At 41.4% G+C, this 16598-nt stretch overlaps 1 protein-coding gene across 1 annotated transcript in view; it reads right to left on the bottom strand.

Annotated features, from left to right (window-relative positions):
* COL14A1 (collagen type XIV alpha 1 chain) overlaps positions 1–16598 on the bottom strand; it is a 217298-nt gene that overhangs the window by 95550 nt on the left and 105150 nt on the right. Inside the window, exons 21-25 of the mRNA XM_036264128.1 lie at positions 14036–14158; positions 13145–13294; positions 9774–9890; positions 4003–4149; positions 61–117 (exon numbers count right to left, since the gene is read on the bottom strand). Of these exons, the coding sequence (XP_036120021.1) occupies positions 61–117; positions 4003–4149; positions 9774–9890; positions 13145–13294; positions 14036–14158 (594 nt within the window). The remainder of the gene's footprint in view (positions 1–60; positions 118–4002; positions 4150–9773; positions 9891–13144; positions 13295–14035; positions 14159–16598) is intronic.

The raw sequence follows: 16598 nt of genomic DNA, 5'->3' as shown, positions 1-16598 counted from the left end.
GTGAACAAACAAACACAATCTTAAACCTAAATCCACATCATTATTGTATTATTCTTTTACCTTCTTTTGCTGGTGGAATAGTTGGAGGAAAAGTAGGTGGTGGAGTAGGAGGTGATTCTGTAAAGCAGAGGGAGAAAGAACACCAATTAGCCGTCTCATCTGTGGTTATGGAGGGAGGTCATGGCGTAGTCATTCTTCAGGGGACTCAATAACCGGGACAGCGCTCTTCTTAGAGAACTTAGTGACTGCTATAAATCAGCCACAGCCTGTGAAAACTGGCTCCATCCATCCCCTCGACTTCAGAAGGAAGGCTTGAATGTCATTCTGCCACAGTTCGGTTCACCCAGCAGGAGCAGATACTATCAAACTGTCAACTACAAAGTGGTCTTAATGCTGATTTAAGGCAGGAGGCCTGCCAGCCGATTTCACATTAGTCTCTGGCTGCTTTCACACATGTAAACTTCATTTCCATTCTGCCTAAGCAAGGGCTGATCATCAATCCTCGTCCACAGCACTTTCCCCCTCCTCACCCTGTATCCCTAGGATGTGGTCCCCAACGGACTCCGACTCACTTTCTGTTCTGCCCAGACTCTATCTGGAAACCTTCAGGTCTGAGGACCAAATGGCAGGACCTCAGGAGGCCACATGGCCAGTGCAACCTGGGTGACAATGGATGAGAAGTCTGTGGGGTATGTGGAGATGTGGTTGGTTAAAGGACCTGGCCATAGATCATCAGAGTGGTGACCATCACACTAGTTCACGTGGCAAATCACCAGGAAGTGATGGCACCGTTCAGCAAACATCCTAAACACTTTTTTTACGTGTTCTTTTCTATTCCTATTTGACACTAAACTTTTAAGAAAAACAGAGGAAATTCTTATTATCTCAGTTTGTATGGTTGTAAAACCTTCGATTAATCATAGCCATTCGCAGAGGGGACGTTCAGCCTCTGGAGATAGTAAGCACCAAGGAGCTGGAGGCATTTCAGCTCAGACAGACGGGTTCTTTGCTGGGAATGTTGTAAAGGGAATTCCTTTACTGGCAGGAAGGTTGGAAGAGACGGATTTTAAGATTTCTTCCAAATCTAAGAGCCAATAAAATAAAATTTAGTAAAATGATTCAACATTTAAAGGAATGAGGTAATTGTATATTACTGATATGGAAAATGTTAAACATTAATTATTATGTGAAATGAAGCAAGTCACAGAATGAATGCTACAGTATAATCCCACCTGTGAAACATAAAAAAAATTCTATCCATCTGATATATGCATCTTTCAGATATAGATCAATATATTAATATCGATATAGGTCTATATATGTATTAGGCGGACTTTCTGGAAAGAGACCAAGCTGGTACCAATGGGCATTCCTGGGAAGGAAGAATAGAGAGACAGAGAGGCTGACAATGCACGTTATACCTTCTATTGCATTCATAAGAATATATTTCCCTTTTGCTTTTTAAAGGCAATTTTTGAAGCTAAAATGTTTCAGAAGTTAAAAAAAATGTGAAATCTTAATACTAAAACTAGGATTGCAAAACTTTCTTTAAAGCACCACAAAATACTACTAAAGCCAGATTTATTGATCTTAAAATCTTTGGAAGCAAGATTTGTGCACCTTCTTCAATGTAAAAAATCGAGGCATATCCGAAGACCATTCAATAAATCAAGAACAAATCAATGGGAGGCTATGGCAGGCAGATCGATATGTTTGGGCAGAACATCTGGTCAAAGACTCCCTCGGCTGGGGAGAACAATAAACTGGTGATGTGTGTGCATGTTCCCTATGTGGCATACAGATGGCCCCAGTCTTCCAGCACGCAAGGGGCTGTCACGTAGAAGAAGGAGTGGCCCTGATCTGCGTGGAAGATGCACAAAGACAGATGTCCCCAACATAAGGAAAACATTTACATCAACCAGGGCTACTCACTTTTACCCTGGGTTGGTAGTTAATAGTCATGGGGTTAAGATTAGGGGAAAGAAAGTAGACCAGGAGCCCCAAACTAAACTATCCTCAGAGGCCAAGCAAGTAGTGAATATGAGCAAAGAACTAGCCCAAACATTAAGCAGTGGCAACCTAAGCAGAGAACATAGACACTGTCTACAAGGGACTGCAGTTACTTGGCTCCAGCTGATTAGCACCACGAGGATATGTGTGCCCTGTGTTGTCAGAGCTTTTGAATTTTAAAAACACTTCAACACTTAAAAATATACATACATGGCCCAAAGAATACATGTCTGACCCCATGGTCAGCACTTTGTGACTTGCTGATGAAAAGTACTTGTTCAGTAAGATACAAATTGAAATGCTACTCAACACATTCTCTTTCACTGGATCTTTCCCACAACCAATGGGCTAAAAGAGGAGGTGTTTCATTCTACTGATGAGCAAAAAGAAGCTCAGAGATGCTGAATTGCCTAAGGCCACAATGCCAGAAAGGCCCCAGCTGAGCTTGTTTGATACTAAATCTTGTGCGCTACCAGCCTCTAATAACTTTAAAATTATATGACCTCTGCCCATAAAATAAAATTCGAATCAGCAATAAAAAGAAACAAACTACTAATACATTGTACAACATGAACAAACCTCAAAACCATGCGCTGAGCAAAAGATGCTGATGCACAAGGTGACATGTCAGATATTTCCATTTGTGTGAAATGTCTACAAAGGGCAACTATGTACGAAAAGAAAGTCAATTGCCTGGGGTTGAAGATGGGTCTGGGGATTGACTGAACAGCCATGGAAGATGTCTTTGGGTGGATGAAAACTTTTTTTTATCCTCACCCGAGGAAATTTTTCCATTTTTTGTTCAGATAGAGTGGGGGGGGGGTGGGGAGGGACACATCGAGTGGCTGCCACCCGCACGACCAACCAGGGCCGGGGACAAACTGCAACCGAGGTAAGTGCCCTTAGCAGGAACTGAACCCAGGTCTCTCTGGACCGCAGGCCGACGCTCTAACTGCTGAGCCAAACTGGCCAGGGTGAAAACTTTTTAAAGTTGGATTGTAGGGATAGATGTACCTCTCTTGTAATAAAAAGTATTGGATTGTACACTTAAAACGTGTGAACTTTATGGTATATAACTTATACCTCAAATACATGTGTAATATAAATGTGGAATATTTCAGTTATGAAATAAGGGCTTTACATCAGAAAAAATTAGATGATTCGGTTTACTAAACTTTGACTTTCTGTTTTTGAAGGTCACACATTGATGACTTCTTTCCACATGCCCCAGATCAACTGGAAGACATAGGCAGTGGCACTGTCTAAATGTCACACAGATGATAGAGGGGCTTCAGACACCAGTCCTCTGGGGTTTTGAGTATAAGTCCAAGATTCTGAGTTGAGCACACAAATGTCCCCCTGAATTCACTCCGGTTCAAACCACTTCAATGCTTGTGGCCTCTAGGTCAGGAAGCCTTGATTAAAAGCCATTCCAAGAAGTTGACACCCTCCTTGCGCTTCAGAACATGTAAGAAGTGCTTTGTTTTAATTTTATACTTTGCCTTTCCCTTCAGTGCATCAGATCTGCAGCCAACTTGGAAAAAGTACAAGAGCCTCTTAAGGAGGCAATAACTCCAGGGTCAGCCAGTTGGAACATGTTGGCTCCATGCCCACCCACATGGCTGTGGTAGTATGCCATTGTTTTAATGTCAGGACCCAGTCCTTAAACTCCATTTCACACCCCACATACTGCAGAATGTTCCTTATGGATGCAGATCACAATATAGGTCCTTGTTTCAAACACTTTGCCATCACAGGGCCCTAGGGTCTCTGTGAAGCATATGGAGGGTGGGAGAAAACCATACAGGCGACCTCAGTGGGCCCACGCAGTGCATGCTGGGACTGGAGAGGAGGAACAGAAGCTGTATTACGGATATTCCTGGGCAGCAAGAGCTAATATTTTTCTAAATGGAATCAAGCTTTTGAACCCAAACAGGATGCCTAAACACTGTCCATGGAGACGGCGATCAGGAGACCAGGCACTCGACTTACGTGTTTTTTCCATTATGCTCACACCGGGTCCCTCAATCTCCTGGAGCTTTGTGTAAACACTGATCTTATATTGTGAGTCGGGCTGAAGTCCATAGAAGCAATGCCTGCTTGTCCCTCCACCCACAGTGGACTCTTGCTTTTGTGTATCTATAATAAAAGCAAAATAAAACACATACATATGAAAAATTTTAAAGTAGCTAACAGTAAATGATTTGCTTCTAAAATGCTTAATATGCCTGGCCTAATCAGAGAACTCTAGAATGAATTATACTTGTTTCAGGTATTGTATCCTATAATTGGTTTAAAAAAAGATTCACTATATCACGCAAATTTCCATTTATGCAGTTTTCTCTCTAGAACAATTATGCAAATTCCCCCAGATTCATTTTCAGCGGATCCATAAGCTGCATGTAGTCAAAGACTTGCATAGCTTTATTTCTAGATATTCAAAAATCAGTGTCACTGTATTGATTAAATATATCACTCCTATTATTTAATGGTTAAGAAAAACTCCTTCAAAATGTTATCTGAAGCTCATTAAATATAAATAAAATAAAGAAAACATAAAAACAGACCAGTTGCTTTTCAAGTACAAAATGCAAAAATGTTAAATTTTAATTTTGCCTGTTTTGAAAGTATAATGCCTAGTAAATTAGTAAATTTCAATCTATATTTTAATATATAAGAACAAAACATATATACACACACACATACATATACATACACAAACATGACATGTGTCATTTAAATTTTTGTCAATGGACAAATCCTGATTTTTAAAACTAAATTAAGGCCATTTGTTCAGTGAAATTTAAATTTTATTTTTATAATTGTGACTATTAAAGAGTGTCAAAAGTAAACTTTATAATATAATCCTCAGTAATATATTTGTTCAGAGTAAATTAAGGTCTATCTCAATAATTTCTTTATTATATATTTTGCAAAATGGTGAAATGAAAAATTGTCCAGGTGTTTGTGAGAAGATACACTGCTGTGAAGGGGGTTGAATGGTAAGGAAATGTTAGTACCCCTGTGCTCTGCTTTGCTGAGGTCCAAGTTCAGTCTGGCTCAGGACCCCACAAAAGCTGCTTCTTGCTACCCCTCAACCACAGCTGTGAAGCCTCTTGCAAGCTTCTGTGAGCCACCTGTAGAACAAACATTTCCTAACCCTACGCATGGACCACATTTCTCTATCTCCATAAAAGTGTCCAGGGACTCTCCTGGAAGCGATTCTAGAAATGTGCTTTACTGTCATCTCCTCTATTTCTTGTGGATACCCATAGACTTCACAGACCCTTGACAATAAGAATATAAATGGGTTTTACTGCGAAAAGAAAAAGGAAATCTACAAACCTTTGGAAAACTGGAACGGTCACTGTAAAATTAATGGGAAGCACTATGGTTTGATTCCCAATACTAACAAAGAGGGGTTACATGAATGGAGCTGTGTCCATGTTGCTTTTGGCATGTGTGATTCAGGTCTAATGGCTTTGCCCTAAAGGAAAACATTTAAACTGATCAAATGATGACTAATTTCCTGAACCCCTTGTTCCAAAAGCAGGGAGTTAATTTATTTTTTGGAACAGGCAGGAAAAAAAATTATCTTTGTGCATTCACTCTTACACTGCAAGGCGAAATGCACGCTCTGGGTTGTTATCATGCTGACAGTGATGCTGCCAATTTGACTGAGCAGAATGTCCTAAGAGTAGTGATTGAGATCTCCAACCAAAGAATATACAGCAGCCAGGATACTCTGCCGGAACGGTAGGATAAACATGCTTCCATTCCCCAGGTGTCTCAAATACCCTGACCCACAATCACAATTTTACAGCTTCAGAAAGTTTAATCTTGAGAATAGGTTTTGTTTCATGACCTTTTTTTTTTTAAGGTAGGCTCTCCACTATGTTGCAATTCTTTCTCTTTGTTAATGAATAACACTGCAACATTGCCATTTCAACACCTAAAGATTGAAGACAAGTTGAGCATCCTTTGAAACCACTTTAAAAAAAAAAAAAAGCAGACTGAAAAGAAATTCACCAACTTATGGAGATGAGGGAGGGAATACAGTATTCGGGCCCATGTGGTATATAAATACATCAACTTGAAGGGAAATGGTTTACCCAACCGCCGATGTCAAGTCAACTCAAAACAGCTGGAGAAAGACAGAACTCCAGACCATCCGCAGAACTAATGGAGGCTCTCCCTGGGTTCTGATCTACCCAAGACCAACCCAAAGTCTCTGTCTTGGGTGTATCCTACTATTAACCAAAAGTCTACAATTAAATTTGGCAAATGAATGACTGACTCAAAAGCAGATTTTATTTCAGTCTCCCCTGAGAGGAACTTATCCTTCTGATAATCTTTTTTGGAGGGGTCTTGGCTATGAAAAACATCATAATATTTACATGGGTAGAGGACATCTGTTTTTGTTGCATGTCTTGCATTTAATTCCTCTTTCTTTGAATCCATTCTTCACCACTCTTAGTCTTTAAGATTTGGGAAGGACAAAAAAACAACCCCTCTCCCCCTCCAAATACAAGTGTGGAAGGCAACTAGGTCTGACCAATTTATTTCACACCCTTGAATTCAATGACAGATTTAGAGGCATCTGACACAAACTGAGCCAATATGACTCAGTTCCTGGACTTTTGTTAGAGTTATCGAGAAAGAGAAATTCTTTTTTTTTTTTTTTAAACAAAGACTGTTAAGCTGGAAACTGGGAGGATGTAATTCTGGATCTGACTAGAGCCAACTCACAGAATGTGGTTGAGAATGAAGGCAGAGAAGAGCAGAGCAGAAGGATGAAGCAAGACAATCTCAACGACATTGTTTGAGCACCTAGATCCAGATGTGCCTGAAGCCAGACAGTACCCCTGAAGTTTGCAGTATATTAGCCAAGAAATTGATCCTTTTGCTTAAGTCCCTTTTATCTTCATTTTTGCCATCTACAAACAAACAACCTTGAATAATATAGCCTCACTACTATGCTCACAAAAACCTTGGAAATGTGTAGGTATGACCTAGGTAAAAGCCTCAAAAGAAGTAATTTCAGAGAAACTGAAGCCCCAAAGAAGAAAGTTGACCAGCAATTATGGTTAGAATAGAGGTCTCTCCACTGACTTCATCTCGAAACATGAGTGCCCAAGACCAGACCATAGAGAATACATTTTTTTAAAAAACTGGAAAAAACTACCTGTCAAACAGTGAGAATTTGTCAGAGGCATTTAGAAATAAGTCAGCCTAGGACAAAGCTTTTTTTCCATCACATGGAGGAATTACGTTCCATTTCTCTCTACTTTTCCCCTGGGGTCTCTGAAGCAATATACATAGCCAGTGGGAGCTATTGCAGAGTTAAAGCAGCAGAGACTCCGGGACTCATCAGCCCGTGGAAGAATGGGCATCTGACCACAGTCCTTCAGTGCAATGGGCAGGATGATGATCACATTTCTCTGCGAGATAAAGAAATTCAACCTAGAGCAAACTCTCATAGAGACAGAGATCAGTGAGTGCCAGAGGCAGGGGGTGGGGTGGGGAAATGGTGAAGAAGGCCAAAAGGTACAAAAGGAAGAAACTCAACCTAATTCTTTCCCGTTCTAAAATAGAAAGACTATTCCTTGATCGAAACTAAGTCAAAATATTTAAACATATTCCTCACTGCTATCTCCACATTCACTTCCCACTCATCACTGCTCTCTGAGGCTGTCAATAGTCTGCTGCTGTCCAGTTGGTTAATAATATTCCACGAGACAACTGGGTTAATGAGATGTAGGCTGATTGGGCTCATAAATCTCTCAGCTACAAATGTTGATGAAAAATAAATACTTTTGTTCATTCTGGCTTAACTGAGACTTCTGAGTCTCTGTTAAAGAGGTTTCTGGCAGCCTGAAAATTATACTGCAGGAGTACAAGTTAACTTAACTTGAAGATAAGAGGGAAATGGGGACTTTATTTTTTATTTTTTTTTGCTGGTAAAGATTGTGGTTTCAGAAAGAGCTTATTGAGGTTTCGGATTATCAGATTAATGTTACCAGACACATCGATCATATCCTCTGATTAGAATGCTAATGTTACTTTGCAAATATGCTAAGCTAAAAGCATTTAGAGAAAATATTTATGGATCTCACCAATTCCAATTCCACTGATAAGCCAGTTTTTATGCAATCTTACATCAATCTGCATAACTATAATTTTTATGAAAGATGATGTATATATATATCCATAGGAGCCTATGACCCTGCATGTCCACTTCTTAAATGTTATAAAAAGATAAAAAGTATTATGGGGTAATTTGGGAGTATGGTGTTATACTTTGTATTTTTTTTTAAAGCTTAACAAATATCACTAAATGTCAACCCTTCCATGTTAAAGTGTGAATTAACTAGTCATTTAAAAAAATATAAAACTTAACTCCAGATTTTAGAGTTGTTTCTCAAATAGTTGCATATCTTTCACCTACTTCTGCTTAAGAATCCCATTAATCATGTTCAATACAACCACGAAGCCCCTGTGACTTATCCTGATGTTTCCTTACTCATCGTTCATTCTGAAACTAAAGGCCACTCCCTTATCTAGCCCATGTCAGACTAAAGGAATCCCTACAGGATCACACACAGGGACCGAGAATTAGTGGCTTAGCACAGCTGTGGAGACAGTGCCTTGGTTGGGGTGGGTAGGATCTCTTCTCATGGTGTTTATTCTATTCTCATATTCTCAACATATTTCTGTGCTCACAAATTGTGCTTTCCACTTTCAGGATTGGGTCAAAAGTGGGATTTCTGCATTTTGAGTATAGTTATAGCCAGGGATATATAGGCTACTAAACACATTCTTATCCAGATCCCCGAAATTAGCTCCTTGTGCTTTTTTAAAATTGAGAGACCATGATCATTTGTCCAGAAAGAAGAAAAGTTAACACTGTTATTAGCTTGAAAGATTTTTTAAAAAATCTTTGGGGATTCTCTAATGTCTCCTGTAGTTCTCCCAACATAACAAGACATGTCTTTTCTACCGATAATACAAATCTTCTGATTAAAGTAATTTTCATTATTTGACCTCATCTTCTGAATATTATCCACGCTGATAATGTGGAAAGAGAATTAACAGTACCTAGAAACTCACTTTTTGGGAATCAGCCTTTTGTTGTTGTTCCTGACATTTTAATGAAAATAAGCAGACATTTTTAGTGTTTCAACTTTGAAACGAAGTCCCAAATCGTAGATGTACTTGAGAACTGTAATGCTGAAGAAGCCACCCTGGACCTCACAGATACATTATACCATCTCCTGAATGAGAGTTTGCTGCTCAGCACCTACCCCCAAATGTAAAACGAATTACTAAGAAGAACATTCAAGTGAAACCTAGATCCCCACTGAGTAACTATCAAAATAACAGCACCATGTAAGTTTAATGCATGTTAGTCCTCACTATCTGGTTCCCACTACCAATAGCGGCTAACACTTCTCAGACATACTGTGTGCAAAGCACCGTTTGCAAATTCTTTACACAGATTTATCTCAGCTTAATCCTCACAGGGTGCCACCAGATCAGCACCACAGTTACACCCACTGGCAGGGACGACGTGGAGGTGGGAGAGGGGCAATAATCGGCTTAACCAGCCACTTTGACTCCATAGCCCGCATGATCCGTAACACCATGTGGCCTTGTCAACAAGAGGGCACTTGTCTAACGTGACGCGCATGTTGTCCATAGCGACTTGCTCAGAAGGGAGTCCTCACGACCTTGACAAAACAGACGTGATGAACTGCACTTACCCTGGACAGATTCTATAACTATCCTGTAGGCAGTAGCGTGACGGTGCACCTGCCACTGAGCACACAAGCTGGTCATCTGAATCTGGTCTGCTTGAAGGTTGGTCACACCCAGAAACACTGTAAGGAAACAAACATAGCTACGTCACGATGCAGACAATCCCACAAAGGTCCCCGAGTCTGCAGTTAACTTTGACATTCTATCATTCTAAATCAAAGTTCCTTAGCAAGAGGTGGGAAGAAATCGACCATCTCACTAGAAATTTTTACACACAAAATAACTATTTTATGACATGAAAAAGCTATTGTAAAACAGTGTGTTACATAGTCTGTCACATGTGTAAACAGGAAGGACATAGAGGAAAAAGACTAGATGCCATGGATAGAAAAATTATGGGTGACTTTTTATATTCCCTCTTTATTTGTGCTTTCTACATAATCAAAAATTAATATATAATACCTTTATAATAAAAATTAAAGACAATACATACTATCGACCCGTGGAAGATTATGATGGTTTAAAGAAAAGGAAAGGGCAAAGTGGACAAAATGCAAGCCTTCTTCCGGGGGGGGGGGGGGTGTTCACAGGGACTGGCCTTCAAAACAGAATTGAGTGAGAATGAACACATTTTTGAAAATTTAAGAATGAAAGATCTAACACAGAAAACAAAAAATATTTTTAAAAACCCCAAATATATAGTTTCCTATTAATCTTAGAACACTGTGATATTAAAAAATGATTCACCAAAAAGTAATTTTGGACAGCAGTCAAAGATTACTTCTCCAAAATAACAGAAGAGTAAGCATACGATGTTCATCATTTAATCCAAGCAGTAAAAGCAAAAGATTCATAATATTTGCTTTCTCTGATGACCTCTGATTCTTATCCACCTCATTTTCTCTCACTTGTAATTTTTCTCTTGGCTACTTCATACAATTACCTCCCCCCCAAAAAGCTCAATATTATTTTTCAAGATGGTAAAAATAATTTTGCCTAATCACAATTTACATCTTTACATTGCTCCTTTGTGTTACACAGAGAAGGAAGACCTATTTTCCTAAGGCTAATTAACCATCTCCCCCCCCACACACACAGACATACACAAAGAAATCAACAATGATTTATATAATTACACCTGAAATTAATTTAGTTGCCATTGTATGGAGTTTTATTTTGCTTGGGAGAAAGAGAAGAAAATAAATAATAAGCTGAACTAACTTTTACTTTGAGGGTAGAATATAAAATGATTTAATACTCTCAGTCTTTTAACATCTATTTGGAATACTCAACACATGTATTAAGGAGAGAAGAGAGGCGGAACAGAAGAGGAAAGCAAAGGTGGATAGAAAGAGACAAAAAGATTAAGGAGAAAAGGGATCGATAAAAGAATCATAGAGACAGAACAAATGGCACCGACAGAAAGGGTGATGTGGAGAGGAAACGAGAAGAATCCGGAGAAGGAGAGAGCAGGGAGAGGCTGGGGAAATGCACAGGGGATGCTCAGGCCGTGGGGTTGCTATAACAGCACAACAGGAAATGACTGGGAGGCAAGGCAGTGCCCGGAGAATAGCACTTGAACAGCTAAGCTCAAGATCAGGACCCCAGTCTGAAGGCTTCCTAGATCTGCTGAAGACAGAGACTATTTCTTTTGAGATTACACTGATTCTGTATCTAGCCTGTAGGATTTCAAGATGCTCCAGAAAAGAGCTTCTCTGTGTAAAATATGGATGGCCAAACATCGGTGGCTTGGAGTCTGGTAACATATATATCCCATTCTTGCATAATCCCATTCATCAGATTCATCATTTGATTCGAGATGAGCGTGAGATATGAGCCAAGTGTATAAATCACAGTTTCTTCAATAGTAATAGTAGTTAACTGAGCTCTTGCCATATGGCAGACACTTTTTATACATTATCTATTTAATCCTCACAATCAGCTTGCATATGGTTATGATGATCTTCATTTTAGTGTGGAGAACACTTGGGTTCGGAGAAGCTAAGTAATTTGCTCAATATCATAGCTAAGTAGTAGCAGATTCCAGGCTCATACTTTTGATGATACCATGACTATCACTCTCAAGGGTAGGGCATGCACTCAGGATGGTTTTCATTAACACACAGCCAAAACATTTTATTTTGGGCTTTTCTGTATTATCTTTAATGTGCATTTAAAAATACTGGTCTTCTGCCCAGCAAGTGTGGCTCAGTGAGCATTGTCCCATTCACCAAGAGGTTATTGGTTCAATTCCCGGTCAGGGCACATGCCTGGGTTGCAGGCTCAAACCCCAGTAGGGTGTGTGCAGGAGGCAGCAGATCAATGTTTCTCTCTCATTGATGTTTCTATCTCTCTCTCTTTCTAAAAACTAATAGAAATATATTTTTTAAAAATACTGATGTCCTAGCTGGCATTGCTCAGTGATTAGAACATCAGCCCACACACCAGAGGGATAGAGCTTAGATTCTCAGTCAAGGGCATGTACCTGGGTTGCAGTTTTGATCCCCAGCCCTGACTGGGCATGTGCAGAAGGCAAGCAAGCTATGTGTCTCTCTCACACTGATCTCTCTGTCTCTCTCTTGTTCCCCTCTCCCCTCTACTCTCTCTAAAAATCAATGGGAAAAATATCCTTGGGTGAGGATTCACAAAAATAATAATAACAACAATAATAATAAATTTAAAAAGTACTGGTCTTCTGTTTAGAGTGATTATGTGGGTTTTGGAAAGTATTTCAGTAAAGAAACAGTCGACTTAAAGAACTCTATTAAACAGATGGTGAGGAAATACAACCAACATCAGCACTGTGGAACATACTGCTGGGGCTGGATCACTGCATTCCGCGGGGCTGTCTGGGAGTCCTTCATGCCAGTAAGAAGTCCCAGCTGGTGTGCAGATAGCATGAAAACCCTTAGAAGGTGGAGAAGGAAGTCCACGGACGGGCGCGTGTATCTCCTAGGCGTGGTGTGTGCACGTGTGTGTGTGCATGTGCGTGTGCAAGGGGGGAGAGGTCCAAGTTCGGAGAAAAGGCCATCTCCCCTCTGGCCCAACTCTGACTGGCTTGGCTGCATCAGGCTACATGCTAGTTGGAAAATTTCACCTAATTTGAAAAATGCCAACAAAGACTTTCCAGAAGGAAATCCTATCCACCACCATCAAGTCCAGCTGAAGGCCAGGCGCCACGCTCCGCCTGCCAACCGGGCCTCGGAGCTCCAGCCCCAAGGAAGGCACACACCCCTCTTTGCCTGAACCGCCATCCAGAAAAGGCACCGGAGGAAAAGGAAAGCCAACCGCCAGGCTGAAGGAGGAGTGGAGTTACAGCAAAAACACAGCCACGAAACCACACGTGGGGGCTGAGACCACAGGGCGTGGGTCTTACGTGTTTTCACCACGCCCGTCAGAGCGTCGCTGAAGCCGGAGGCCTGGGAGGCAAATATTTTCACGTTGTAGTCCATCCCGCTGAGCAGGTTGGTGATCAGGATGGTGTTAACGTTCGCTCCCACGAAAGTCTCCAGGGTTGGGCCGGCAACTGAAAGGAGAGGGTGCACTCCGGTCACAGCAGAATGGGACAGAAGGGGACACCCTCCTGCCGGGAACAGCACTTACGCGTCTGGATTCCAGTCGCCCAGCATTACACGCCGGGCTGGGGCTTGGGGTCCAAATCTCGCCCCACCCACTCTGGGGCTTTTCTACGGATTCTGTCCTTTCCTCAACTGTCGTTCTTTCTAGTGCTTATCAGAGAAGCTGGTCCACCTCACAGCCCACCATCCGCTGCATTGTGAGGTCTTCGCAGTGATGCTATTAGGTGGCCACAGGCTCTGGGACACCTACCCCACTGAAGAAGTCATCCTCAGTGCCCCTTCTCAGTCACCCAGCTTTGTCCCCAGCAGGTGTGCAAGAGGCAGTAGCAGCAAAATTGATCATGGACACCATGCCTTACCTGACTTACCCCGTGGGGGGCCACCATGGTGTTACCAGTGTTACATCTATTCCTCTATGATTATTTGAGACTAGACAGCTGCTGCTGCTCATTAATGTGCCCAGTCATTTCTTAGTTAAGGTCCTAATTTCATCACTCTGATATCTACTCTAACACTAACCATCCGAGAAATGCCTTTTTATTTGCAAAAAAAAAAAAAAAGGTAAGAGTCTCTTCCCACTTCTTCAAAAGAAAGATAAAGCCAAAGATAGAAAGTCAAAACAAAAATATCATCTTAAAAGACATTTTAGATGCCTATTTGTGCTAACATTTTTTTAAAAGCATACTTACCACTAACAGGTTTGTAGACAATCCTATAGCCCTTAACAGGGGACGATGGGGGATCCCACGTAATACGCAACCTGTTATACCATTCTTCAGAGACCCGTAAGTTTTGGGGACCAGAGGGTGGCACTGAGCAGGAAAAAAAAAGAAAAACATTTTGTGCGGTGTACATCTTTACAACCTACAGCGTTGTTAACAGAATCTGAGATATCTTCTCACGGTGTTAAAAATATCAACAGGTGAAAATGCACTAAAACACATGATGAGAGACCTTTGAGAGTCTGCAGCTGTTTTAAATATGAAAGATCTAGAAAATCATTATGCTTCTGGTGAAATGCTTTTATCCGAAGATCAGCAGTTCATTCGATGGCATTTTGGTTTCTTCAGTTAATTTTACGTAAAACGAAACTGAATAGTGTTTATTAAAATGTCTGTACACACGCCACTCTGTCCTACTGTCAAAGTGTGTTTGTTTAGTAACATCAAAGGTGATCACACAATCGTCATGATGGTGATTCTCGGAGGCAAGATTCTGATTTTTTTTTTTGCTTTCATCTTCATATTGCCTATAGTGTTTAAAATGTCATGTTATCATTTACCAACTTTTTATCAAAACATTGAAGTGATATGGAGGACCTTTGTAAACTATTGTGCATACTCATGGATAACATCCTTATCGTTTTGTTGTTGATGGGATTTAGTTGTGTTGATTACCACTTCAAATAAGTAGGCCACCCACTAACACTCTAAAATCATGTGGCTGTATGGCTATAGCTACGCCATGGTGTTTCTGTCATGAGATCTGTCATATTTCTATAGTAATAGTCTTCAAATCGTTTTTATGTGTGTGAGTATATATGTGTGTTTAGCATGAAACCTTTTTATAAATTATGCTAATTTTTAACATATGAAAGTTAAAAATAGATCTTTGAGCCCAGGTCATTGGCAGTCAGAGGGAGACCTTGTGCCCACCTTCTTCCTCCTCTCTCTGCCCCTCCACAGGGAGGGGGTTCATGGTAGCTTTATAAAACATTAGAGTGTTAAAGAACACATTTCAAAACCAACTCAGAACAGCAGACTTTACTAAGCATATTTTAAACCAGCCTCCCATGCATATTTTTTAACAACCTGGATTTGAGGCAGACAAGAATGATGTATTTAAAACACAGAGTAGGCGCTCCATAAATGTTAGGTGAATACTATTCGATTTTCTTTCTTACTTGCTATTTAAGCTTGTGGTTTCCAAACATTTATTTAACAGCAAAATACCAAAATATGCTAGAAATTCCAATGTGCTAAACAAAGCCGAGATGCCCATGCCAGGCGAGGTGGAAGAAGAGGCTCCCCCCCCCCCCGACTGCTCTGCTCTTCTCCTGCCTTCTCCCCTCTCTCACAACCCCCCGAGGAGATCACTGTAGCAACTCTCAGAATCCACAGCACCCTGGGCGAGCACCCTGGCTCCGTGGGGGTCTGGGAGGAAGAACTCAGAGCATGGACCTGGGAGGAAGGACAGACGCCAGCGCTGTCAGATAAGGGGATAATACCCATTGGCTCAGCTGAGCAGAGTCAGGACTTTGGGCTGCAGCTACAGAACTTTAATGGTTTGCACACTTACTCGAAAAATCCATCCTTAGGTGCTCAGGTGCAGAATTCCATCCTTGCCACCATTCCGCACTAAATCATACTTAACTGTTGGGTATTTATGGTAGACTGAAGATGGGTGCAGTTTTTCTGACTCTGCCCTCATTGAGCGATGGAAGCTTTGACCCTCTCTTTGAATCTGGGTGGGTTTGTGACCACCTTGACCTATAGCCCATAGCAGAAGTGACACTGTACTAGTTCCAGGCATTGACCTTACCTGTCCTGACAGTTCCCACTTTCTGCTTCTTGGAACCCTTGCTCTTCCAGTCCTGAGTCACCATCTAAGAACTATGACTATCATGCTAGAAAGACCACATGAGAGGCTCTGAGCCCACACGGAGACAGAGGGACCCAGCTGAGGTCCAGACTTCTCGGCCTCCCCACTGAGATGCCAGGCATGTGGGAGAACTTGTCTTGGACACGTCACACCACCCCAGCTGCCAGGTGGTCATCATCAATACTATGTGAGACAGAAGGATTCCCTAGCAAGCTCTGCTGAATCTCCTGACCCACGCGATCACGCAATATAATGAAATGGTTGCTATTTAAAGCCACTGGGTTCTGGGGTAGTCTTCACACAGTGATGAAGAAAACTAAGACTTTGCAGTGCTTTGACCACAGGTTTTCATTCATGCTCCTCACTGGGTCACCATGGCCAATTCATCTAAAACAAGTCTCTCGTGGACTCCTCTGCACCATGGGAGCTTGGCACACAGAGGTGGACAGTACAGGCGAGGTCCTGGGCTCCCAGGACGCTGCCTTCCAGGGAAGGGAGACAGACAGGGGACACACACAGGAGTAAACAGAGAAGTATCAGATGGTAGATCATGCCGTGGCGTGAGCAAAACCAAACCAAACAAAGCAGAATGACATCAGGGAAAGTGGGATCTGTTTCGCATGGATGGTCAGAAAAGTCTGAGGGCATGAC

The sequence above is a fragment of the Molossus molossus genome, unplaced genomic scaffold (genome assembly GCF_014108415.1).
Source record: "Molossus molossus isolate mMolMol1 unplaced genomic scaffold, mMolMol1.p scaffold_m16_p_16, whole genome shotgun sequence".
NCBI classification, from domain to species: Eukaryota; Metazoa; Chordata; class Mammalia; order Chiroptera; family Molossidae; genus Molossus; species Molossus molossus.
The sequence above is the reverse complement of the archived record's forward strand: the minus strand, read 5'-3'. Positions and strand labels throughout refer to the sequence as shown.